At 41.9% G+C, this 26705-nt stretch overlaps 1 protein-coding gene across 1 annotated transcript; it reads right to left on the bottom strand.

The window, feature by feature from the left end:
* Positions 1 to 3372: 3372 nt before the first annotated feature.
* Positions 3373 to 5774, bottom strand: S100Z (S100 calcium binding protein Z; the record flags this gene model as incomplete). Its single annotated transcript, XM_079701602.1, has 2 exons — positions 3373 to 3543; positions 5607 to 5774. Coding segments are annotated over 2 exons (339 nt in total), but the record flags the coding sequence as incomplete, so codon positions are not given.
* Positions 5775 to 26705: the final 20931 nt, after the last annotated feature.

The raw sequence follows: 26705 nt of genomic DNA on the forward strand, positions 1-26705 counted from the left end.
TAATTTAGAGACGGCCCTTGAATATTGTTTAAAGCCGATTTAAGCTCCAGCAAATGCAAGGCCAGTGCCTCTGAGCAGAAGAAATAATGAATTTTGCCTCCTACAAACTTATTATAAGTACCTAACAGATACACACAAAAGAAAGCCTCTCCTTTACTAGAAAAGAGCTTTTGGTACATCATGTAATTCTTACCCATTTGAAATCTAATTTGACACATAAATTGCTTTTCCTAACTTTTCATCAATTTTTAGAAACACCATGAAATGAACATTGCTTTTCCATTTATTTCTCTCTGTTGAGAATGTCCTTCCTTGAATAGAACATGAGGAAATTTTTGGATTTACTTCTCATGATTTAGTGGCCCATTTTTCAATATGTAAACTTTGGACCAAATTAAATGAAAAGTTTAAAGGTCCCTGAGAAATAGTCAGACCTTCCCTTCCATAATTAATATGCCTGCTTATAAGAAAAGAGCCTAAACATCTATGAAAAAAGTGTTCAATATTTTCTTCTCATTTTTTCTTCCAATATTTTGACAGATAGGAGTAAATAAATACCAAGGGTATACACTTCTCTAGAATGTTCTGACCTCTAAATTCTCTCTGTCCTATCTGCTCAGAATGGGCTTAAGGGAAACAAACAAACAAACAAAAATCCTATTTAAAGAACAAAATGACAGGTCTTAGCACTAGAAAGTCAACAATTGGCAGATCCTTTTATTTGTTTATTAAATATTTACTGAGCACCTACTATCAGCCAGATAGGGAGATAGGCACCTCTGTAAGCAGAATCACTTTGATCAGGGTCCTTGATGTTACTGATGATCTCTACCCTGGCAAATCTAAAGGTCAGGTCTCTGTTCTCAACTTACTCCTCCTCTCAGTGGATTTCACCCTCTTTCCTTCTCCAGAGACTTTCTCCCCTAGGCTTCTGAAGTACTGCGCTTACCTGGTTTTCCTTCTACTCCCTGACTATGCCTTTGGTGTATCATTTGTTGGCTCCTCTTTCTGCTGAAAGCTAACTGTTGGACCTTTCTTCTTCTCTATCCACATTCTCATCCTAAGTGAGCTCCTCTAGTCCTGTGGCTTAATACCATCTAGATGCTAATGACTCCCAAATCTGTATCTCCAGTTCCCTGTTTACCCTGAGCTCTGGACTAGATCATATATCCAACTGCACATATGATATCTCCACTTAGATGTTCAATAGAGATTTCAAACAGAGCTATTCCCCTCAATGTCCCCACATAAAGCCCCTCCTACCCCAGTCTTTCCCATTTAGTAAACTGCATCATTTGCTTGACCAAAAATCTAAACGTTAGGGATTGCATTCAGCTGCATGTTAACAGAATCCACCTTAACCAGAGAGCAGGGTTTTTTTGTTTGTTTATTTTCATATAATAAGAGGACCAGAGGCAGGCAGACCAGAGCTGTGCACTGGTCCCCCTAAGCTAACAATGTCCCGGCTCCTTCTATCATTTTTCTTCACCGTCCTCATGGTCACAAGATGGCAGCCCCACCTCCAGCCTCACATTCACATGCCAATGGAAAGAAAAGGAAGGAATTAACAAGGGGAAAGGCACAGAGCCTATAAGGAAAGAGCAAAACACTCCCAGAAATTCCTAATAGATTTCTGCTTATCTCTCATTGCCTGGAACTGTTACAAGCTCTACCTCAGATACAAGAGAAGCTGGGAAATATGGCTTTTTAGCTAAGCACATTGCCACCCTGCACAAATCAGGGCTCTGATATATGGAAGAAAGGTAGAATGGATTCAGATAGGCAATAGCAGTACCCGTTCTATCGTCCTGGACTGCTCTCTTTTCCTACACTTGGTTACCAGTCCCTCAGCAAGTCCTATCACTCCCACCTCCAAAAGACAGCAAATTCAACTGCTTCTCTTCATCTCCATTGCTCAGACCCCGGCCGGAGATAGCATCGTCTCTCCCTCAGACCACAGCATTCGGCCTCCTAGCAGGTCACCCTCTTCCACACTTGCCCTCTCTCTAGCCCTTTGTTCACACGGTGACTGGGATAAGCACTTAAAATTATAAATATAATCACACCATTCCCTTTCTTAAATTCTCCAAAGCAGGGCTCCCCAACCCCCGGGCCGCGGACGGGGACCAGTTCGTGGCCTGCTAGGAACTGGTCCGCATAGCAGGAGGTGGGCAGCGGGCAAGCGAGGGAAGCTTCATCTGCCGCTCCCCATCGCTCGCATTTCCGCCTGAACCATCCCCCACCCGCCCCCACGCGCATCCCGTCTGCCCGTGGAAAACCTGTCTTCCAACGAAACTGGTGCCAAAAAGGTTGGGGACCGCTGCAAAGGATCTGTCACAGTTTGGGTTTCCTCCAAGCAGACCCTGACACAAGTAGTTTGAGAGATGCAGGACACATGGGTGGGGCTTCACAGCGAGACCAGGAAGGGAAGGCAGCCCAGAGCAGGTGCGAGACCAAGGCCTCCTCCCCCGGGGGCCACAGAAGCTCAGCCCAGGGGAAGCCCTGGGAAATGGCGTTAAGACACTTGCCTCAGAATCACCTGACCCCAGGGACAAGGAGGTATTTCTACACCAGCCCCCAAGGGTTGCTGGCCGCACTCTCTTGGCACCTAGTCCTGGACTTACCCCTTCCCCTGAGCTAACTCACTGCAAAAGCCAGCACTTCCTTCCACTTATCAGCCTTTCTGCTTACAGACCCTCACAGTTTCGTCTTGAAGCAGAATCACAAGAGGGTGCAAGAGCCACTTTATTTCTTTAATAGGATAATTTCAAAGTACAATTTAAGGATGATGAATGTCTGAGAAATTTGCTGAGTTCTAGTCTCATTTGAAAGAGCTAAATTTCTGTGATGCTCTCTCTTTGACAGACAAAAAAAGTATATAACATCTTTACTTGAGATGAATAGATACACACTACTATATATAAAATAGATGAACAACAAGGACCCACTGTATAGCACAGGGAACTACTGTGTTGGGCAGAATGTTCATTCAGGTTTTTCTGTAGGATGATACGGAAAAACCTGAACAAACTTTTTGGCCAACCCAATGTATTCAATATCATGTAATACATTATAATGGAAAAAAATCTGAAAAAGAATAGATACCGAATCACTTTGATGTACACCTCAAGCTAACCCAACATTGTAAGCCAACTATTCTTCAATTTAAAAAAATATATATATATAGGAAAATTTCAAGGGCATATAAAATTTGGAATATTTATTTAAAGTCCATATATTAAGGTATGCATCATTTACTAATACTAGCAACTAATTAGATGTATATTATAGCTATAAATGGCATTACTATGACTATGGATCTGGAGGGTATAGATGAACAGTCGGTAAATCACTGTGGATATATTTCTGCCTTTAGATTAGCTTACTACTTGTCTTTCCTTTCTTCTTCAATTGTTCTACAAAGTAATCATTACAAGCAACCGTCAGAGCTGCCACCGTGACCACGAATTCATTAAAATCCACTTCAGTGTCCTTATTGGCATCCAGGTCCTGCATTATCTTATCAACCAACTCCTTTTGACACTAAAAGGAAAAAGAAAATTTCTAACTCCCAGGCTCTGAGGTTCGTAATGACAACTGAAATCGTATTTTCCTTTTATCTACATTAAAGTTTGCATTTCCATTTTTAGCATCTAAAGCAATTTCCAAGAGCCTATTTGCAGGGAGGTTTGAAAAGGGCACACATTCTAAATGAGTCTGGGCTTCTGCACCACCCCCCCACCATATAATCCTCAGACCTAAACACCAAGAGGAGCAAACAGCAGCACATCAAAGTGAGCTGCTGCTGATGAAAATGCATTTACTGGACAGGCTGAGGGCCAGGACCTGGGGAGGAAATCAGGGAGACATGAAAAGAAGGAAGCCTTGAAGCCAAAGGGGGATAGTGAGTGACTCTGCCATTTACCAACAATGGGACTTGGAGCAAATCACTTAACATTTTAAAATGTCCTAATTTATCAAACGAGGAAAAAAATGTCTCCCACAAATTTGGGGGCTACTTCAACACGCTTTTATAAGTGCTTAGCACCACGTTGTTAGATTTAGCAAATAAAAATTCAGGATGCCCAATTAAATGTGGATTTCAGATGAGCAATGAATACTTTTTTAGTATAAGTATGTCCCAAATATTGCATGGGTCATATAATATTTTAGCTGGCAACCTGTTTTGTGTGTCACAAAACAAAACAGAGGCACCCAATAAAGGGTAGATCTTATAAGGATGATCCCATTTTTTAGGTGGAAAGGAAAGCAAGGAGCCCATTGAGGAGATCAGGGTTCAGAAAGGGTGGGGCGGTGAAGCACCTACCTTTCCTATGATAAGAGGCTGATGAGAAATGTTTCCAAAAGTATAATTCACTTCCTCCAAGAACTCCCCATTGTCCTCTCATTAGCTGCCAACCATTAAATGGTTGGAAATTGAAATTGAATTGATCAAAATCAACTCAATCAAAAACAATTATAGGGGCTTCCCTGGTGGCGCAGTGGTTGAGAGTCTGCCTGCCGATGCAGGGGACACGGGCTCGTGCCCCGGTCCGGGAAGATCCCACATGCCGCGGAGCGGCTGGGCCCGTGAGCCATGGCCGCTGAGCCTGCGCGTCCGGAGCCTGTGCTCCACAACGGGAGAGGCCACAACAGTGAGACGCCCGCGTACCGCAAAAAAAAAACACTTAGAAATTTCACTTGAATAAATCAATGTGCCAAGTGTGGCCTACCAAGTTTTTAATCCTAAATGTTATGTAATACAGTAGCCAAACTGAATTTGAAAAAGAAAAATGTTCTCAGGGACTCTTAAAATTACTGAAAAGGTATTGTATGTTAAAAATTTTTACTTTAAGCTTTTCCCACAGAGCGTGGGGATAAAAGAGTGTCATAATTATAATTACTATCATCTTAACACAGGGTTTGGGCAGAATAACATCATGCCAGGCTATTACACGTGCTAAAATCAATTCAGGGCAACTCCAGAAACACAAGAGTGAGCATTTTCTTGAGCAGGCTCCAAACACTCCATTCTAAGGTTTCACGTGTGGTTTTATTGAACTTCTGGCTGTTTTGAGACGTCAATCTATTTGCTACCCAACTGGTCACTGGCCAGACACACCCTTTCGGTCAATCCCAATCAGCTTGTTCTTGGCTGACAAACTCACCTGGTATTTGTTATTCACTAGAAAATTTGCCATCACATCATAAAGTACCCCAGGCTTCATTTCTGCCCCCAAACATAATATTTATTCATTTATAGACAGCAGGACAGAGCTCCGGGTATAACTTGTGTCGCTAGTTATAACTATAACTCCTAGTGTAACTAGCTATACCTTTGCTGTACTACGACACTGAATAATTGATAAAAGCCTCAAATATAATTTCCAACACTGGAAACCCTAACCCTAGGCACTACAGAAAAGCGCACACGCCTACAGACACAGAAAACAAAGATCTCTAGTGTTTGCTTCCCTGTATTTAGAATCTCGATAGGAATTATACAATATGTGGCAGGACACAGGAGCTGGTGGTGTACATGGAGGCTATCCCTGAATGCGCACCGCATCCACCCTCGACTGGATGGGGAGAAAAGCCAGACTCACCGAGAGGAATTCTGTGAGGTCTCGCTGCAGGAGCATTTTCAGCTCCCCCGTGTTGACCTTGAACCTGTCCCCCTCCTTGCAGGAGTAGCGGTGGAAGATTCTAATCATGGTGTCCATGGCAATCTCCAGCTGGGTGGGCGTGTGGGCAGCAGAAGGGACCACCCGAGGGCAGGCCACCAAAGCCAGGGAAAGAACATTTGTGAAGGATAAGTGGGTGGGGAAACATCAACGCCTTCATTAAAACGGAATATTGCCATCCCCAGGTCAGCCCATGCCCCAGGTGATGGTTGTTAAACCATGATAATCATCAGTTAACCAAGCATTCTGCCCATCCAGAGCAAGCCGCAGAGATCTTTGTGGGTGAGTTTTTCTCCTCCCTAATCCCCACTCCCCAACGATGGAGCCGGTTCAAAGTGTTTGGAAGTTAGTAATCAGACAACAAATACAGAGTCATGATAAACACAGATTAAAAATAAACAAAAAGAGGAAGGAAATACGTAACTTCATACCTGTTCAGCCAGTGCAGGGCTCTGTCAACAGGTGTTTACAATTAAACTATAAGCATATATACCCGGGGGTTTCACCTCAGCACTTTTGTTCCCAAGAAGATGAAAATTGGCAGAGACAAGAGATTCAAGTGGAAGTAACTCTGAGTCTGTTTTTAATCACAAGAAGGAACAGGTGTGAGCTGCTGCCCCATGGGCCATCAAGGAAGGGCTGGCCCCCACTGTGTGCCCTGGAAGAGAAGGCAAAGAGGGAAAGAGAAGGCTTCGGTTACCCCTCATTACGGAGAGTGTGGGTACAAATGCAGTCAGTTGCTAGGAAGCTGATGACTGGGAAGAACTCTAAAAATAGAGGAGCAGAGAAGAAACACTGGTTCAAACTTGGAGACTCCTCAGCAAAGCCAACAGCAAGGTCAAGGGAATATGCTCAGAGCAGACTCGCTAAAATAACCCAATGGACAGTGAGTTGTGTAGCTGTTAAAAAAAAAAAAGAGGAAGCTCTCCACGTGCCAATTTAAAAAGGAACAAAGCAGCGACCCTGGGGGTGTAGGAAAGAAATAAAGCTAAGAATATATATGTGTATATATACTTGAATTTGTCTAAGGAATCACTGAAAGGTTACCAAACAAAGTAAAAAAAAAAAAAAAAGTAGTAGCTATAAGGGCCAAGGTGGAAACAGAGCGGTTGGGAGTAAGATTTCTCATTTACCCCTTTTAAACTGATTTTAACTTCTTCAGTTATAGGACTGTATTGCCTAGTCAAAAACTAAAAAAATTGAAATCCATGGAATGAAGCCCTAGAAGCCATGCATGTAGGAATCCACAGCGGGGGATTTCTAAGTGAGAGAAACTTAACAAAGAATAAGTCACTGGAAAAACCAAAGCCAGAAACTGGCCGCTGTGCTTTAAATGCTGGCTGTGCTCTCAGGGCTGAACTTTAATTACATGGAAAGCAAACCAGTATCTCCTTTGTATTTCCTTTCCACAAGCCTGTTGGGATGTGTCCTCGACCAGCCTGCCTCCTCCATCTTACCACGAGGCAGCCTACTGGACCCTCCGGAGAGGTCCCCAGGGATGTCCTCAGCTTACACCTTAAGCCCAGTTCTCAAAAATATTTTTAAATTGTTTTTTTTTTATGATTAAAGGAGTATAGTGTGCATGGTAAAATAATATTTTAAATACTCAAGAGTATGAAATAAAAGTAAAATTCTCTCTCCACCATTCCCCACCCTCGTCCTTCTAGGTGAACATTTTCCTGCGTGAGAAGCAGGTCACGGTGGTAGAAAGTACAGACTGCCTGGCTCCAGCTCTCCCCTCTGCCCCTGTGTGATCCTGGGCTAGTCACCTACACTCTGTGTCTTCATTTCCCAATCTGTATCAACGGGATCACAGTAGTAGCTACCCAACAGAAAAGATTAAATGAGTTAAAATATGTGCCAGGAACACACTGAGTGCTTTGTATGTACCAGCTATTATTATCCTTACAGAAAAAAAAGATATGTTTATCATTTATATAATTATATATAACATTACATATATATATATATCCTTAAATATATATATATCTGTAACAGCATCAACATGTGTGCACCTAGTTTTTTTAACTTCATATGAATCTTACTATATCAGCATATAGATCTACCCCATTCTTCACTGAAGTTGCATATTATTCCACTGGATGCATGTCCCTACGTATAGTCACGAAATATTTGTCAGGCACTGATGTTATGCCAGGTCCTGTGTAAATACAGGAGAAGAACGTTGCCCTAGCAAATCTCATTGCTATTTGTATTGGGGTTGTGTTAAGTATAGAGAATGCAGGGAATGCTGACGTCTTTTTTATGTAGGGTCTTCCCTCCAAGAACACCCCTATAGCTTTGTGAACACACTTTCCTGAGTCTCCCATTTCTGAATGCACTTTCTTCAACTCCTAAACGCTGGCGATTTCAGCTACTCCTATAATTTCAATCACTCCCCAGACCATATCTTTTGGCCCAGAGTTCTCTATTAAGCTCCAAAACCACTATCCAACCACCTGCTGGACCCCATTCCTACCAGAGTGTCCCACAAGCTTCTCAAACTTGGTTAGGACCAAAGCAAAACCCATGCCCTCTCCACACCCACACCTGCTCCTCCTGCTGTATTGACCAGCTCTGTCATCCAGCTGCTCCCATCACCCGGCATCTGGCACTATTTTTAAATATCAGTTGAACTGGGCTTCCCTGGTGGCGCAGTGGTTGAGAGTCCGCCTGCCGATGCAGGGGACACGGGTTCGTGCCCCGGTCCGGGAAGATCCCACATGCCGCGGAGCGGCTGGGCCCGTGAGCCATGGCCGCTGAGCCTGCGTGTCCGGAGCCTGTGCTCCGCAACGGGAGAGGCCACAGCAGTGAGAGGCCCGCGTACCGCAAAAAAAAAAAAAAAAGTTGAACTTATCCATTTCTCTCCATTCTTCACCACCTTCAGGACTTGGTAATTTTTGGTCTCTATTACTGTGGTAGCTTCCTTACTGCTCTCTCTACTCACTATTCTCCTCCATTCTGAGCTCCATTTTGCTGTCAGAGTAGTTTATCTAAAACACAAATCAATACCCACACTCCTGGGCATTCAAAGGTCTGACCTGCCTACAAACTGACCAAAATGTTGTGCTCTCTCATTCTTCCCTGCCTTGGTTATTCTGGGCCCACTGCCTGGAAGGCTAATTCTGTCTATTCCTCAAGGCTCAGTTCAAATATCTCCTCTTGGAAGTTTTCCTGCAAGCTTCCCCACTCCCCAACCTTCACCCTGATAGGTGCCCACCTCTGTTCTCACTTGTCCCCCAGAGCATCTCTTTTTCTTTTTTATCATCGCACTTATCACACATTCCTGTAATCACTTTTTTTTTTTTCATCTGCCCACATACTCCCCACTCTCTAGACTTTGAATGGGTCCCCTGATGGCAGAATTGATATCTCATTCATCCTTGCACTCCACAGCATTTAGCACAGAGTCAAGCATGTGATGGAAATGCTTAGAAATCTTTGCTGATGGATGGATTAATGAACAAATGCCTCAGAGAGGGAAACTAAGCTTGCCAAAGAGTTGAGCCTTGTCTGGTTTAACTCTCCAAAGAATTATTTGATTGCCGTTATTCCACATACAAAATTTGCTTCATGAAAGAAAAGGAGACAGACAGACAACAGTCATTTAAAAGAATAGAAAGAGTGTGAATTTGGAACTATTTTCAGGTTAAGCTGCTGAAGTTATAAATGCACTAAAATGGGTAAGTCTTACAGAGTATGTGGGTCTCAGCAGTATTATATTTAAATCATGTTCAACAACAAATTAACTTCTTGGAAAATTCAGTTGGCAAGCAAAACTCTTAATAGATATTTAAAACTGTAATGCTGTAATCTGATTCGAGAGATGAGAATATGGCCTCTGTGTGCTTTTGCTCTTGGGGTTTAAAAGCAAGGTGGTTTCTGCTTGGTTTCTGCTTGGCTTTAGCAGAGCTAGATGTTTCCTTTGGTATGTGCTGCCCCTTGGTGTCAGGCTGCAGGACTGCATCTGGAAGCCCTCTAATTCCCAGAGTGTGCTTGATACTGTAAATCGAGCATGGTCCTTCTTCAGGAACTTGTCTGTGTTGTAAGCCAGCCCCAGCCTCTGCCCTCCAGGAGACTTTCAGAAACAAAGATAATGTCAAAAGTCTCAAGAAGACCCTGTCAGGCCAGTGACACAAATTTACAGGTGACAGGAAATCCCAGGGCGGGCAGGGGAGACATACCTGTTCATAGCCCAGAGGGGTCCTCCAGCAGCACCTTACTTGCTCTATGAGTCATTAATTACAGTTTTACTTTTCAATTTCTGGTGTGTGTCATAACCCTTAGGACTAAAAGCTATAACTTCACATCCAAGATAGCATGCAAAGAATGAGAGAAATGGAAATATCAGATATGGGAGAGTTTAAAAGTAAGGACTATTGTAGAGAAAAAAAAGCTATTGAAAATCCACAAGTGGGAGGCAAAAAGAGCAGAGCTGCTGGAAAGTGGGGCTTTGGCCATGGAGCCTGAAAAAAAGGAAATATGTGAAAAATAAGCCATCAGTATTACCTGGGATATGACTGACACCCTAAAGGTGCTTGAGCCTGCCACAGATTCCTAGGAGGGTCTGCCTCTGAGGCCAGGCCAGAGTCATACAGGAGGCTAAGTCGTCTCCTTCCAACATTTCCAGTTTTGTCTTTTTAAGTAACCTGGTTCAAATGTTCTGTCACTTTCATAACAATGACATGGTGAGTCTAAAATAATTATATGGGGTAAGAGGGAGAGATTACAAAAGGGCAGGAAGAATCTTTTGGGCGTGATGAATATGTTCATTATCTTGATTGTGGTGATGGTTTTACAGGTATATACATGTCAGAACTTAAAGTTGGCATTTCAAATACATGCAGTTTATTGTATGTCAATTATAACTCAATAAAGCACTTCAAAAAAAGAAAGAAAAAACTTTCCCAGAATCACATAAGTAGATTATAGCAAACTGAGATTCAAATCCATGTTTGTCTGACAAAAAAATTAAACCATGTAGCCATTTAAAAGTAGAATTATAAAGACTACAGAAATGCAAAAGAAAAAAGACTACAGAGATGCAAAAAGAATTTTTTAGCAAAACAAGTGAAAATAGTAAAATAAAAATCATATGTATGCTACAATGGAAAATTTGTGTACATATAGAAAGAAGGAAAATGAAAATAGTTTTAATAGTTATTTAATAGAATTACGGATGATTTAAAAATTCTTTCTCAATAGATGCAGGAAAAGCATTTGATAAAATTCAACATCCATTCATGATAAAAACTGTTACCAAAGTGGGTATAAAGGGACCATACCTCAACATAATAAAAACTATTTATGACAAACCCACAGCCAACATAATACTCAATGGTGAAAAGCTGAAAGCCTTCCCCCTAAAATCTGGAACAAGCCAAGGATGCCCATTCTCGCCACTTCTATTCAGCATAGTATTGGAAGTCCTAGCCACAACAATCAGACAAGAAAAAGAAATAAAACGTATCTGAATTGGAAGGGAAGAGGTAAAATTGTCATTATATACAGGTGACATGATACTATATACAGAAAACTCTAAAGACTCCACACAAAAACTACTAGAACTGATAAATGAATTAAGCAGGGTAGCAGGATATAAGAGTATATACAGAAATTGGTTGCATTTCTTTACACTAACAATGAAATATCAGAAAGGGAAAGTAAAAAAACAATCCCTTTAAAAAATCACATCAAAAAATAATTAAATAAAATACTTAGGAATAAACATGAACAAGGAGGTGAAAGACACATGCTGAGAATTATAAAACATTAATATAGGAAATTGAAGATGATTCAAAGAAATGGAAAGATATCCCATGCTCCTGGGTTGGAAGATTATTGTTAAAATGGCCATACTACCCAAAGCAAACTACAGATTCAATGCAATCCTTATCAAATTACCATGGCATTTTTCATAGAACTAGAACAAATAATCCTAAAATGATTTGTATGGAACCATAAAAGACCCAGAATTGCCAAAGCAATCCTGAGGAAAAGAACAAAGCAGGAAGCATAACCCTCCCAGACTTCAGACAATACTACAAAGCTACAGTAATCAAAACAGCATGGTAGGGCTTCCCTGGTGGTGCAGTGGTTGAGAGTCTGCCTGCTGATGCAGGGGACACGGGTTCGTACCCTGGTCCGGGAGGATCCCACATGCCATGGAGCAGCTGGGCCCATGAGCCATGGCCGCTGAGCCTGCGCGTCTGGAGCCTGTGCTCTGCAACGGGAGAGGCCACAGCGGTGAGAGGCCCACGTACCGCAAAACAAAAAAACAAAAAAAAAACAGTATGGTATTGGCACAAAAACAGACATATGGATCAACGGAACAGAACAGAGAGCCCAGAAATAAACCCACACACCTATGGTCAATTAATCTTTGACAAAAGAGGCAAGAATATATAGTGGAGAAAAACAGTCTCAGCAAGTGTTGTTGGGAAAGCTGGACAGCTGCACGTAAATCAATGAAGTTAGAACACACCCTCACTTCATACACAAAATAAACTCAAAATGGCTTAAAATATAAGACATGACACCATAAAACTCCTAGAAGAGATCATAGGCAAAATATTCTCTGACATAAATCATACCAATGTTTTCCTAGGTCAGTCTCCCAAGGCAATAGAAATAAGAGCAAAAACAAACAAATGGGACCTAATCAAACCTATAAGCTATTGCACAGCAAAGGAAGCCATAAACAAAACTAGAAGACAACCTACAGACTGGAGAAAATGTTTGCAAATGATGTGACTGACAAGAGCTTTATTTGCAAAATACAGTAAGTTCCCTACATACAAACCTTCAAGTTGCGAACTTTCAAAGATGTGAACATGCGTTCGCATGTCCAATCACGTAAGTTAGTTCACGTGTCTGGCATACATAGGCATGTGCGTGCATCCTCTACAAGTGGTTGTGCTTTTGTGTACTTTATAGTACTGTACAGAGTACAGTAGTACAGTATCTTTATTTCAAGCCCCGATGTCTGGAGCAAGTGTAAAAGCAGCAGTGATGTAGCTGGTACTGCTAAGAAGCACCAAGTGATAATGAAGGAAACAAAAGTGAAAATAATTGAGAGAGTAGAGTGACAAGAGGAAGAAGAAGTAACTGAAGAACTGAAGAGATTCACGATTCAGGAAATGGCAAGGGATTTTCTTTACTTGAGGAGGCACTGTTAGTTTCTGAGGCACAGAACCCGAATGTAGAATGTATATGAAGACTGCAGCAGCCATTCAGAATGCAATCCAGTGCTATCATGTCATATATGATGAGAAAAAAAGAGCTACTACCCAGACATCACTGGATGGTTTTTTTCAAGAGGGTAGATAGAATTGAATCCAGCAAGGAACCAGAACCTGTGCCATCAACATCAGGCATGAGTGAAATTACAGCTTGCCCTCCTTCTCCTATTGCTGACCATCCTTTGGCTCTACCATCTCCCACCTCCTCTCCCTCCTCCAGTCAGTAACTCTTCTTGCCTGTTCACTCAATGTCAGCCCCTGTATGCCAGCTGTTATACTGTACTACTGTACTTTTCAAGGTACTGTACTGTAAGATTAAAAATGTTTTCTTTATTTTGTGTGTTTGTTTTTTATGTGCTATTTGTGTGAAAAGTATTATAAACTTATTACCGTACAGTATTATATAGCTGATTGTGTTAGTTGGGTACCTAGACTAACTTTGTTGGACTTAACGAACAAATTGGACTTATGAATGTGCTCTCAAAACAGAACTTGTTTGTGTGTAGTTGTCTTACTGTATACAAGCAGCCCATACAACTCAATAACAAAAAAACACAAACAACCCAATCAAAGAATGGGCAGAAGACCTAAACAGACATTTCTCCAGATGGCTAATAGGCACATGAAAAGATGCTCAACATCACTAATTATTAGAGAAATGCAAATCAAAACTGCAATGAGGAACCACTTCACACCAGTCAGAATGGCCATTCATTACAAAGTCCACAGACAATAAATGCTGGAAAGGATGTGGAGAAAAGGGAACCCTTCTACACCGTTGGTGTGAATGTAAATTGGTGCAGCTACTATGGAGAACAATATGGAGGTTCCTCAAAAACTAAAAAGAAAGTTGCCATATGACACAGCAATCCCACTCCTGGGCATATATATGGACAAAACTACAATTCAAAGAGATACATGCACCCCTATGTTCATAGCAGCACTATTTACAATAGCCAAGACATGGAAACAACCTAAATGTCCATCAACAGATGAATGGATAAAGAAGATAAGGGGGCTTCCCTGGTGGCGCAGTGGTTGAGAGTCTGCCTGCCAATGCAGGGGACACGGGTTCGTGCCCCGGTCCAGGAAGATCCCACGTGCCACAGAGTGGCTGGGCCCGTGAGCCATGGCCGCTGAGCCTGTGCTCTGCAACGGGAGAGGCCACAACAGTGAGAGGCCCACGTACCACAAAAAAAAAAAAAAAGAAGAAGATAAGGTACATATATAAAATGGAATATTACTCAGCCATTAAAAAGAATGAAATAATGCCATTTGCAGCAGCATGGATGGACCTGGACATTATCATACTAAGGGAAGTAAGTCAGACAAAGAAAGACAAAATATCATATGGTATTGCTTATATGTGGAATCTAAAAAACAAAATGAAACAAATGAACTTATTTACAAAACAGAAACAGACTCACAGACTTAGAGAATGAACTTATGGTTACCAGGGGGAAGGGTGGGGAGGAGGGATAGATTGGGAATTTGGGATTGACATGTACACACTACTATATTTAAAATAGATAACCAACAAGGACCTACTGTATAGCACAGAGAATGCTGCTCAATATTCTGTAATAACCTAAATGGGAAAAGAATTTGAAAAAGAATAGATACATGTATATGTATAACTGAATCACTTTGCCGTACACCTGAAACTAACACAACATTGTTAATCAACTATGCTCCAATATAAAATAAAAAAATTTTTTAAAGATGTGGTATAGGGCTTCCCTGGTGGTACAGTGGTTGAGAGTCCGCCTACCGATGCATGGGACACGGGTTCGTGCCCTGGTCTGGGAAGATCCCACATGCCGCAGAGTGGCTGGGCCACGTGAGCCATGGCCACTGAGCCTGCACGTCCGGAGCCTGTGCTCCGCAACGGGAGAGGCCACAGCAGTGAGAGGCCCGTGTACCGCAAAAAAAAAAAAAAAAAAAAAAAAAAAAAATGATGTGGTATATATACACAATGGAATACTACTCAGCCATAAAGAGAATGAACTAATGCCATTTGCAGCAACATGGATGGACCTAGAGATAATCATACTAAGTGAAGTAAGTCAGAAAGAGAAAGACAAATACCATATGATATCACTTATATGTAGAATCTAAAATATGACACAAATGAACTTATCTACAAAACAGAAACAGACTCACAGACATAGAGAACAGACTTGTGGTTGTCAAAGGAGAGGGAGGCTGGGGGAGGGATGGACTGGGAGTTTGGGGTTAGCAGATGCAAACTATTATGTATAGGATGGATAAACAACAAGGTCCTCCTATATAGCACAGGGAAATATATTCAATATTCTGTGATAAACCATAATAGAAAAGAATATGAAAATATATATATATGTGTATAACTGAATCACTTTGCTATACAGCAGAAACTAACACAGCATTGTAAATCAACTATACTTCAATAAAACAAATTTTTAAAAACTTTTAATGTTGCTGTTAAATTGCTTTTTCAATTAAAACATCAATTGTAATTATACAGTGTTTAAAATTATAATCTATCTTCATATTAGGCAAGTCTTTATTTTATTTCATTTTATTTTAATATTTTTTATTTATTTATTTTGGCTACTCCAGGTGTTAGTTGCGGCATTCAGGATATCTTTTTTTAGCTGTGGCATGAGAACTCGTAGTTGCAGCATGCATGCAGGGTCTAGTTTCCCCACCAGGGATCAAACCCGGGGCCCCTGCATTGGGAGCGTGGAGTCTTACCCACTGGACCACCAGGGAAGTCCCTAGGCAAGTCTTTAAAGGTAAAGTGTTGAATTGTAAAATTAGCATATAAAATTCTAGATTCAAAATTATCATGTTATGTTTTTATACATGCATAAGAAAAGATAAAGGAAATATGCAAAAATGTTAACAGGTTTTTTTTAAGGTTTTTTTTTCTTTCTGCTTGTGTTATTCTTGGTTTTGGTAATTTTAAATCTTCAGTAATAGCCATACTTTACTTTCATAACAAAAAAATGAAGTGTTTTAAAAATCATAGAGTTGACAAAGCATTTGAACCACCCAAATACTGACTTGGCTATAATAGTCACAGACTTTCTTAAGGCACTTTCCAGTTTATAAAGCCCTTTTCACACACACAATTAGGTAGCAAGTATTTACCCAGTGCTGGATAGAGTCTGTAAGAGATTATATAATTCAAGACAAATACTCAAAATATTACTGAAAAAAACATTACAGATTATTAAATACTAAACCAAACCTAAGGTACATGACCTAACTGGGCCTCCTTCTGCACTGGAGGGATATGACAACCTTGGGCTAAATGGCTCTGAAGCTCCTTTTCCTTTTAAAACAATTTTTATTCCAAAATTAGTTTAAGGTTCAACAGTGAGTGTGAGTGGGCTGGTGTGGGATTCCCATCCTTCAGGAAACAAGGTGACAATAAGGTGAGAGCAGAGGCCCCTGGAGTCACTTCAAAGAGAGCCACACTTCCTCTCCTCACCCTCGCTATCCAGAAAAACAGGTTTAGATACTTGGTCACACATTCCCACCAGGAAAGTCAGATGTCTCTGCCCCAACAATTACAGAAAGGAGAATTTCCCTTCTCTCTCCCTTAAATGATGTCCTTACACCCCTGAGTTCTCCGCTGAATTAAAGGCATTTATCTTGCCTTTTACCCACAGACTAAAGCTGAGCATCAAAAAGAAGAAGAATTCTAAAGGCAAGAGTTTGAATGTTCATTTCCTTTTCACAAGTCAAACATCTATTTTCCTGGCTGAAACGAGAAGATTTCTGCTATTTGCTCAAAAGAAGCCAGTGGGTGGGAGGTAGGTGATATGGTGAAGTGGGTAGAAAAGACATTAAACCAGATTGGCCATGAGTCAGGGAACTGTTGAAGGTGAGTGCTGGGTACATGGAAGTTCTTTAGAGTATTCTACTTTCCTATTTTCTATGCACTTGAAATTTTCCTTAATAAAAAGTGCACACACACATACACACACACACACACACACACACAATCCCCATCCTTGTCAGCATGAGAAAAAGTTTAACCAAACTGGAATTATCTCACCAGAGGAAAAGAAGTAACTTCATGGGATTGAGTATATGGAGGAATTTTGTTAGAGAAGAAGCTGCCACTTGCTTTTTGTCACTGATGCAATCAACTGAAGAAAAGTAACTTAAACGATATTAAAAGAATATTAAAAAAAAAAAACCTAACATGAAGGCTGTTAAACACTGAGATAAATTACAGGAGAAGATAGCTAAGGAAATTCTTTCACTGCAAATAGAAAGTGAAACTGAGTTATTTATACTGATGGCAAACAAGGAGAACATGAATGCTTGTTAGTTGCCCAAATTTATTCTTGGGCCAAACAAGGCAGCCTGAACCTTAGGCAGTCATGGTGACTATACTGAAAGCAAGCAGGTAGAATGTGTTTGGGCAAGTAGCATGCATCCATGCCACAGGCCTGAACCTTAGCTCAAGTTTATCGTCAGGACTAGCTATTAACAAGTCCAACAACTATACTTCCCTTGTCAGATAAAACCATACCTATTCTCTGCAAAGTTACAGTGGTAGCCAGCCTTCAAGGATCCTTGTCTCCTGGTACACACCTTTGTGTAGACTCTCCCCACACTGAATGGAGCAGACCTGTGTTACCAGTAGGATATTGTGTGTGACTGACAAGGCTAGGGCATAAAAGACACCATGGCTTCCACTTTACTTGCTCTTGGATCATGGGCTCTGGGGGAAGTCAGCTGCCATGTTGTGAGGATACTCAAGAAGCCCTATGGAGAGACCCATGTGGCAAAGAACTGACCAAGAGCCAGGACCAACCTGTCAGACATGTGATGAGCCCCCTTAGAAATGGGCCATCCACACCATCACCCTATTACCAAAACCAGACAAAGATGTCACAAAGAAAGAAAACTACAGGCCAATATCACTGATAAACATAGATACAAAAATCCTCAACCAAATACTAGCAAACAGAATCCAACAGCACACTAAAAGGATCATACGGGCTTCCCTGGTGGCGCAGTGGTTGAGAGTCCGCCTGACGATGCAGGGGACGTGGGTTTGTGCCCCGGACCAGGAAGATCCCACATGCCGTGGAGCGGCTGGGCCCATGAGCCATAGCTGCTGAGCCTGCACGTCCGGAGCCTGTGCTCCGTGACGGGAGAGGCCACAACAGTGAGAGGCCCACGTAACGAAAAAAAAAAAAAAGGATCATACACCATGATCAAGTGGGATTTATTCCAGGAATGCAAGGATTCTTCAATATATGCAAGTCAATCAATGTGATACACCATATTAACAAATTGAAGGAGAAAAACCATATGATCATCTCAGTAGATGCAGAAAAAGCTTTCAACAAAATTCAACACCCATTTATGATTAAAAAAAAAAAAACCTCAAGAAAGTAGGTATAGAGGGAACCTATCTCAACATAATAAAGGCCATATGTGACAAATCCACAGCCAACACTGTTCTCAATGGTATAAAGCTGAAACCATTTCCATTAAGATCAGGAACAAGACAAGGTTGCCCACTCTCACCACTATTATTCAACATAGTTTTGGAAGTTTTAGCCACAGCAATCAGAGAAGAAAAAGAAAAAAAAGGAATCCAAGTCAGAAAAGAAGAAGTAAAGCTGTCACTGTTTGCAGATGACATGATACTATACATAGAGAATCCTGAAGATGCTACAAAAAAACTACTAGAGCTAATCAATGAATTTGGTAGAGTAGCAGGATACAAAATTAATGCACAGAAATCTCTTGCATCCCTATACACTAATGATAAAAATCTGAAAGAGAAACTAAGGAAACACTCCCATTTACCATTGCAACAAAAAGAATAAAATACCTAGGAATAAACCTACCTAAGGAGACAAAAGACCTGTATGCAGAAAACTATAAGACACTGATGAAAGAAATTAAAGATGATACAAACGGATGGAGAGGTATACCATGTTCTTGGATTGGAAGAATCAACATTGTGAAAATGACTATACTACTCAAAGCAATCTACAGATTCAATGCAATCCCTATCAAACTACCAATGGCATTTTTCACAGAACTAGAACAAAAAATTTCACAATTTGATTGGAAACACAAAAGACCCCGAATAGCCAAAGCAATCGTGAGAAAGAAAAACGGAGCTGGAGGAATCAGGCTCCCTGACTTCAGACTATACTACAAAGCTACAGTAATCAAGACAGTACTAGCACAAAAACAGACATATAGAACAATGGAACAGGATAGAAAGCCCAGAGATAAACCCATGAATATATGGTCACCTTATTTTTGATAAAGGAGGAAAGAATATACAATGGAGAAAAGACAGCCTCTTCAATAAGTGGTGCTGGAAAAACTGGACAACTACATGTAAAAGAATGAAACTAGAACACTCCCTACCACCATACACAAAAATAAACTCAAAATGGATTAAGGACCTAAATGTAAGGCCAGAAACTATAAAACTCTTAGTAGAAAACATAGGCAGAACAATCTATGACATAAATCACAGCAAGAACCTTTTTGACCCACCCCCTGAGAAATGGAAATAAAGACAAAAATAAACAAATGGGACCTAATGAAACTTAAAAGCTTTTGCACAGCAAAGGAAACCATAAACAAGACAAAAAGACAATGCTCAGGATGGGAGAAAATATTTGTCAATTGAAGCAACTGACAAAGGGTTAATCTCCAAAATATACAAGCAGCTCATGCAGCTCAATATCAAAAAAACAAACAACCCAATCCAAAAATGGGCAGAAGACCTAAATAGACATTTCTCCAAAGAAGACATACAGATTGCCAACAAACACATGAAAGGATGCTCAACATCACTAATCATTAGAGAAATGCAAATCAAAACTGCAATGAGGTATCACCTCACACCAGTCAGAATAGCCATCATCAAAAAATCTACAAACAGGGGCTTCCCTGGTGGCGCAGTGGTTGAGAGTCCGCCTGCCGATGCAGGGGACACGGGTTCATTCCCCGGTCTGGGAAGATCCCACATGCTGTGGAGCGGCTGGGTCCGTGCGCCATGGCCGCTGAGCCTGCGCATCCGGAGCCTGTGCTCCGCAACGGGAGAGGCCACAGCAGTGAGAAGCCCGCATACCGCAAAAAAAAAAAAAAATCTACAAACAATAAATGTTGGAGAGGGTGTGGAGAAAAGGGAACCCTCTTGCACTGTTGGTGGGAATGTAAATTGATACAGCCACTACGGAGAACAGTATGGAGGTTCCTTTAAAAACTAAAAACAGGACTACCATACAACCCAGCAATCCCACTACTGGGCATATACCCTGAGAAAACCATAATTCAAAAAGAGTCATGCACCCCAATGTTCATTGCAGCACTATTTACAATAGCCAGGTCATGGAAGCAACCTAAATGCCCATTGACAGACAAATGGGTAAAGAAGTTGTGGTACATATATACAATGGAATATTATTCAGCCATAAAAAGGAAAGAAATTGAGTTATTTGTTGAGACGTGGATGGATCTAGAGACTGTCATACGGAGTGAAGTAAGTCAGAGAGAAAAACAAATATCACATATTAATGCACGTATGTGGAACCTAGAAAAATGGTACAGATGAGCTGGTTTGCAGGGCAGAAGTTGAGACACAGATGTCGAGAACAAACGTATGGACACCAAGGGGGGAAAACCGCTGGGGGGTTGGGGATGGTGGTGTGCTGAATTGGGCAACTGGGACTGACATGTATACATTGATGTGTATAAAATTGCTAACTAATAAGAACCTGCTGTATAAAAAACAAAAAGAAAAAAAAAAGCTAATAAAAAAATTTAAAAAAAAAAGAACGGTGACTGCTCCTTAGATCCAAATAATTGTTGCCACATTAGAATATGGCTCAGAGCTCCGAGAACTTCCAATATTTTTAGACAAAGCCAGAAATCCTAATTTTGGGGAACTACACTCCAAAAAAGCAAAATTCAAAAAGCCCGACCAAAAATAAACAGAGAAACATTAGACTGCAGGACAACACAAACAGTAGAGTTCAGCTCAATCCAGTCAGCTTGTGACTTCTGCTTTCTGCTGTGTATTTTGTATCAACCTCCCTCCTTCCTCAGTTTTACATTCTACTCTTGTTTTTCTTCTTTCACTTCTACTTAATTTATAATATTTGCCTCTACTTTATGTATCCTTATATATCACTTTAAATTCTACCTGGGACAGAGCAGAGTATAAATAAACTGACTACAGTACATCTCCCCTTAGACAGCACATAGGCATCTCAAATGCCTTAGTCACACCAGATTGAATGGAACATTTTCACTCCTTTACCCCCTCATTCCTCCTCTGGAGGATCCAGACGGCCCCTCCTTTGTTTACTGTCTCAGTCAGCAGCAACACCCCCATTCACCTAATAGCATGAGCCAGAAACCTGAGTGTCATGCTGTTTCTGGTCCCTCCTCCTCTCATTCATTCATTGTTAGGCTTTACCTCCTGAGTCTCCCATCCCCTCCTCTCCAACCCTAGCACGGAGATTCAGGCCCTTGCCATTTCTGGCCTGAATTACTATAAGAGACCAGACTCACCTCCTGCACCCACTTTACCTCTCTTCAAACTCAGCCTTCACCAGCTGCTGGGAGGCACACCTGACCGTCTCCCTACCTTAACCTCATGGAGGGTCCCCACAATTTCCAGGTTAAGCCTAAGCTCTGTGAGGTGCTCCTACCCATCTCACCTGCCCATCTGCCCCACACATAACACGCTGCTCCTGGGATGCTCAGTTACCCAGCTCAAGCATTAGTCCTCCAAGGAAGCCTCCCTGACACCCCTCAGCTCCCTCGAATGTTCAAGCCCTCCTAGTGTTCCCATATCACCTCATGCTTTCCCCTGTCCCTGCACAGGAACTGGATTAAAGGAAAATAATAGTAGCTAATATTAGCACATACTCTGGCCAAGTACCATTCTAGACAGTTTAAATGTATTCATTCATTTCATGCTCAGAAATCATATGAAGAATCACTAGCCCTGTCTTACAGCTCATTAATCGGAAGCACTGAGAAATCAGTAATTTTCCCAAAGTCACTGTTGGTGAAGTGAGGATTTGAACCCAGTTCATCTGGCTCCAGAGTACTTGCTCTTCACCCCTGGGGGGCGCTGGTGGGGTGGGTCTATCTCAAGCAGTTTCGTGGGAGACTCAGAGCCTTTGCATTCTGTTTACTCAGAGATGTATGGGCTCTAAGTCATAAATTACAGCTCTGCCTGCTTCGTCTCCTGATAACAAACAACATACCTGCCACACCCTGAGTCTGGACTCCACAGCCACAAAGACTTCCTGAGACCTGGATGATTCCCAGCCAGGGCTCCAGAATTAGCTCTCTGGAGGAAGCTTGTCATCTCCACCCCCTGAAATCAAGATAAGAGCATTCTCCTTACCTCATCTCCCCAGAAGGCAGCTTTAAGGTTAAAAAAAAAAAAAAAGAAAGAAAGAAAAAAGTGGAAGATTCTGGTTTCTAACTCTAGAGGTTGAAGTTCGAGGAAGGAGAACTCTGGGCCATAACGCAGGGGTTGGGTAGGACAAAAAAAAGGTCAGAGGGTGGTTACCATGGGGCTTCCTGTGTAAAAGGTGTCCTGATTACCTTGGCCACAAGGAGAAAGAAAGAGAGAGAGAGAGAGAGAGAGAGAGAGAAACACGAGGGAGGGGCTGATAGTGGCTCAGAGCCCTGGGCTTCTGATGGGCCCCTTGCCCTGCACAGTTAGTTTCCTTCTGGCTCCTGTGACCATCCTGGTCTCCTGCTTCACTCCCACATCACCTCGAGACACTCAGGTGTCATATTCCTGTCCAAGCTGAAAGATCCAGAAGAATCTTCAAGGTGTGGCTTGGCCTCCCTAGATCTGCTCAGGAGATTTTATTTAATTTTGCTCATGCCTTCCCAGATGCCAGTTGAATACCACTCCCAAAAAGACGCAGAAGCCATTCATGCTTCTCCTCAGACCAGCAGCCCTGGGCCTAAGATGGCTCTTGGCCTAGAGAATCACCACTTGAAAGAAAAGAGAGGGGCAGACACAGGTCAGAAAGGGTCCAACACACACAAGAGTATCTTGAAAGAAAAAACTCCAGGATAGGCTCTGGAGACTGAAACATCTCTCTTTCTAAAATAACTATTCCAGCCCGCCTGAAAAAAGAAAATTAAAAGCTCCAAACTGTAGATTTAAAGAATGATGGACATTCTGGGGAGGCCAGAATGAATGTGTGGGAGCAGAAGGCACATGTGAAACATCCACACTGTCAGTTAATGATGGGTCCTGTCAGAGTGGAATTCCCAGGCACAGCCAGCCAGACATGGACAGTGGCCTGGGGCCTGCTCTTCCCTGTCCTTAGGAGCACATTAAGATCCCTACGCAGGGGCTTCCCTCATGGCGCAGTGGTTGAGAGTCCGCCTGCCGATGCAGGGGACACGGGTTCGTGCCCTGGTCCGGGAAGATCCCACATGCCATGGAGCAGCTAGGCCCGTGAGCCACGGCCGCTGAGCCTGCGTGTCCAGAGCCTGCACGTCCGGAGCCCGTGCTCCGCAAGGGGACACGCCACAACAGTGAGAGGCCTGCGTACAGCAAAAAATAAAAATAAAAAATCCCTACATAGAAGAGCAAAGTGATAAGGATTTTAGTGTTCCTAGTTGCTTCCCATAAAGTGCAAAATGAACGGATGTATAATCAGAGTTCTTAGGTCAAAAGAGCCTTTTCTTTCCCGCAGTAGGCTTTTTAAATTGCCAATGGAGTGCAGTTAGCAAAATCCAGACTGTGGGAAAATCTCCCAACAAATAACCTGTTTTTTCTTCAACAAATAAATTGCAAGAAGGAAAAAAAAAACAAGATAAATTAAGAGGCTTAAAAGACATTAATCAATTGCAACGTGTGACCTTTATTTGGATTCTAGGGGGGTTTTTTTTAACTAAAAAAAAAACAAAAAAAAAAAACGGGCTTCCCTGGTGGCACAGTGGTTGAGAACCTACCTGCTAATGCCGGGGACATGGGTTCGAGCCCTGGTCTGGGAGGATCCCACATGCCGCGGAGCAACTAGGCCCATGAGCCACAACTACTGAGCCTGCGCGTCTGGAGCCTGTGCTCCGCAACAAGAGAGGCCGCGATAGCGAGAGGCCCACGCACCGTGATGAAGAGTGGCCCCGGCTTGCCACAACTAGAGAAAGCCCTCGCACAGAAACGAAGACCCAACACAGCAAAAATAAATTAATTAATTAATAAACTCTTACCCCCAACATCTTCTTTAAAAAAAAAAAAAAAATGCATACACCCTTTAAAAAAAAAAAAAACCCAGTATGACGTTTGAGACAAGTAGAAATTTGAACACTGACAGGATAGTTGATATTAAAGAATTGCTTATATTTAATGTATGATTTTTAAACTCCTTTTCTTTTAGAATCACTGAAACATTTACAAGTGAAATAATATGATTTCTGAGACTTGCTTCAGAATAAACGGGGTGGTGCTGAATGGGGCAGAATTGAAGGGTTGATGGTTGTTGGGACTGAGTGATGGGTACATGGACCTAGAGCTTCCTTATACAATTCAGTCATCTTCTGTGTGGGTACAAAATTCTCCATAATTATTAAATTTTTAAAAAGCAAAGAAAAAAAAAGGATTCTAGTTTTAATGAACAGAAACTATCATTGGAATAAATATTATCATTTCCCTCCTTGCCCTGCAATTCTTTTTAAACCATAAATTCTGATAAATCAGCTATATTTTAAACAAAACCTCCCACCTACAAAAATCTTTAGTTGGAGGGAAAATTTGTCTTGTCACCAATAAGAACTAGATACAGTCCCCTGCAAGTGCCCAGGTAGCTTCTGAAAGAGCTCAGAACACAAGATGTTGGCTAAACTACTCTCTCGGGATTAGGTAATTAAGTCTAGCCAGTGCTACATAGAAGCTCTAATTAAACTCTTTTATGCACTGAAGTCATTCACCCCAGGCTACATGCTGAAGCTGGAGTAAGGTACTCAGATGACAGCCAAGACCTGGCGATGCTGAGAATTAATCCCTCATCTGCAGGTGAGCTGGCCAGGGCCCAGGGCTCAGACTCCAAGCTATTAGGTACCAGGTGGATGGGCTGCAGCCATGCCCTCCTATTCTCTGTGAAGGAATGATAGAGGACTTTCTAGAACAAAGGAGGTCCCAAATGGAACAGGAGTTTTCTGCAACCCACCCAGAAGAATACTTTAGGTTTCCTCTCAGAGACAATACAAAGAGAAATGGGACCAAATTTCCCCAAAGCTAGCACCTTTCAAGTGGCACTGCTTTCGTGGTGAAGATCGGCAGAAGAATATGCCCAAAGTAAGTAAAGGAGGAAAGACACTTTCTTTTCTCCCAAGGTGCTCATAGCTCTGCATGACCATTACACTCAAAATTTGTGAAGTTTAGATAGGCAAATATTTAAGACTGTGAAAACTCTGTGTTTAAAACAGTGTGAGGCAAAGACATTCACACACTGTTGACAAGGGTGTAGATGGGTATGCCATCTCAATAGGGCAATTAATCATGATCAAAATGATACATACCCTTTGACCCAGGAATTCTACTTCTAGAAATACAGTATATCCAAAGTCTCTCCCACCATCAGTATCTCTCTGCTCTCTACTGGATCACTCCCATCACCACATTCTAAAGATAACAGAGGGACTTCCCTGGTGGTCCAGTGGTTAAAACTACCCACTTCCACTTCAGGGGGGTGCAGATTCGACCCCTGGTCAGGGAACTAAGATCCTGCACACCACGTGGCGTGGCCAAAAAGTGTTTTAAAAAAAAAAGATAACAGAATCACTCTCAGGGCCTCTCTTGCCCCACATGCCTCTGCTCCCTTTTGCAATTAAACTTGCTGTACGGGATTGTCAGGATTGTCTATCATCACTGCATTCACTTCCTTACTTCTCATTCTTACTTGAAACTTCTGGCTTCCTCTCCCCACCACACCATAGAGACTGATGGTCTTGTCAAGGTCACCAACGTTTTCCATGTGATAAGATCCAATAGTCACTTCTCTGTTCTTATCTCACTTGACCTCTAGTAATATTTCCTGTGATTGGCCCCTCTCTCCTTCATGACCTTGGATTCCCCCAAAACAGATTCTCTGGACTTTCTTTCTGCTCCAGTGGCCAGTCCTTCTCAGTCTCTTTTATTGGCTCCTTCTCTGCTTGAAAAGTTTTAAGTGTCAAAGGCCTTTGTCCCAGGCCCCCTTCTCTTCATCTGTTCTCTTGCCTAGAATATCTAAGTCCTTTACTTTAAAAGTGCCAGTGATATGGCAAAGACTCAAATCTGGATCTCTCGCCCTGATCACTGAAAATTCCAGACTCAGATATCCAAATGTCCTACTCAACGGTTCTACTTGGATGTCTGACAGGCATCTCAAACTCAAGATGTCCTGGCCAAAACAGAACTCTTGACTTTCAAACTCCAAACTTGCTCACGCCTAATTATTTCATCATTATCCACTGAGAAAAAATCTAAGTATGATCTTCGATTCCTAGATTTCTCTTTTCCTCACATCTGTTGACTTTACCTTCAAAACGCAGCCCAAATTAGTTCCCTTCTCTCTACCATCACCCGAATTCAAGCTGACATCATCTCTTGCTTGTGTTGCTGGAATTCCCTAATTGTTCTTGCTTCCCTCTTGCCCTTCTATAATCCATATCCTGTGGTAGCGAGTGACTATCAGTAAGACAATCCTATGGCATCCCACCTAGAAGGAAAGTCAAGCTCCTTACTCCCTTACAAATCCCTTCAGGTACCCAGCAC

This window comes from Hyperoodon ampullatus (genome assembly GCF_949752795.1).
Source record: "Hyperoodon ampullatus genome assembly, chromosome: 4".
Taxonomy (NCBI): domain Eukaryota; kingdom Metazoa; phylum Chordata; class Mammalia; order Artiodactyla; family Ziphiidae; genus Hyperoodon; species Hyperoodon ampullatus.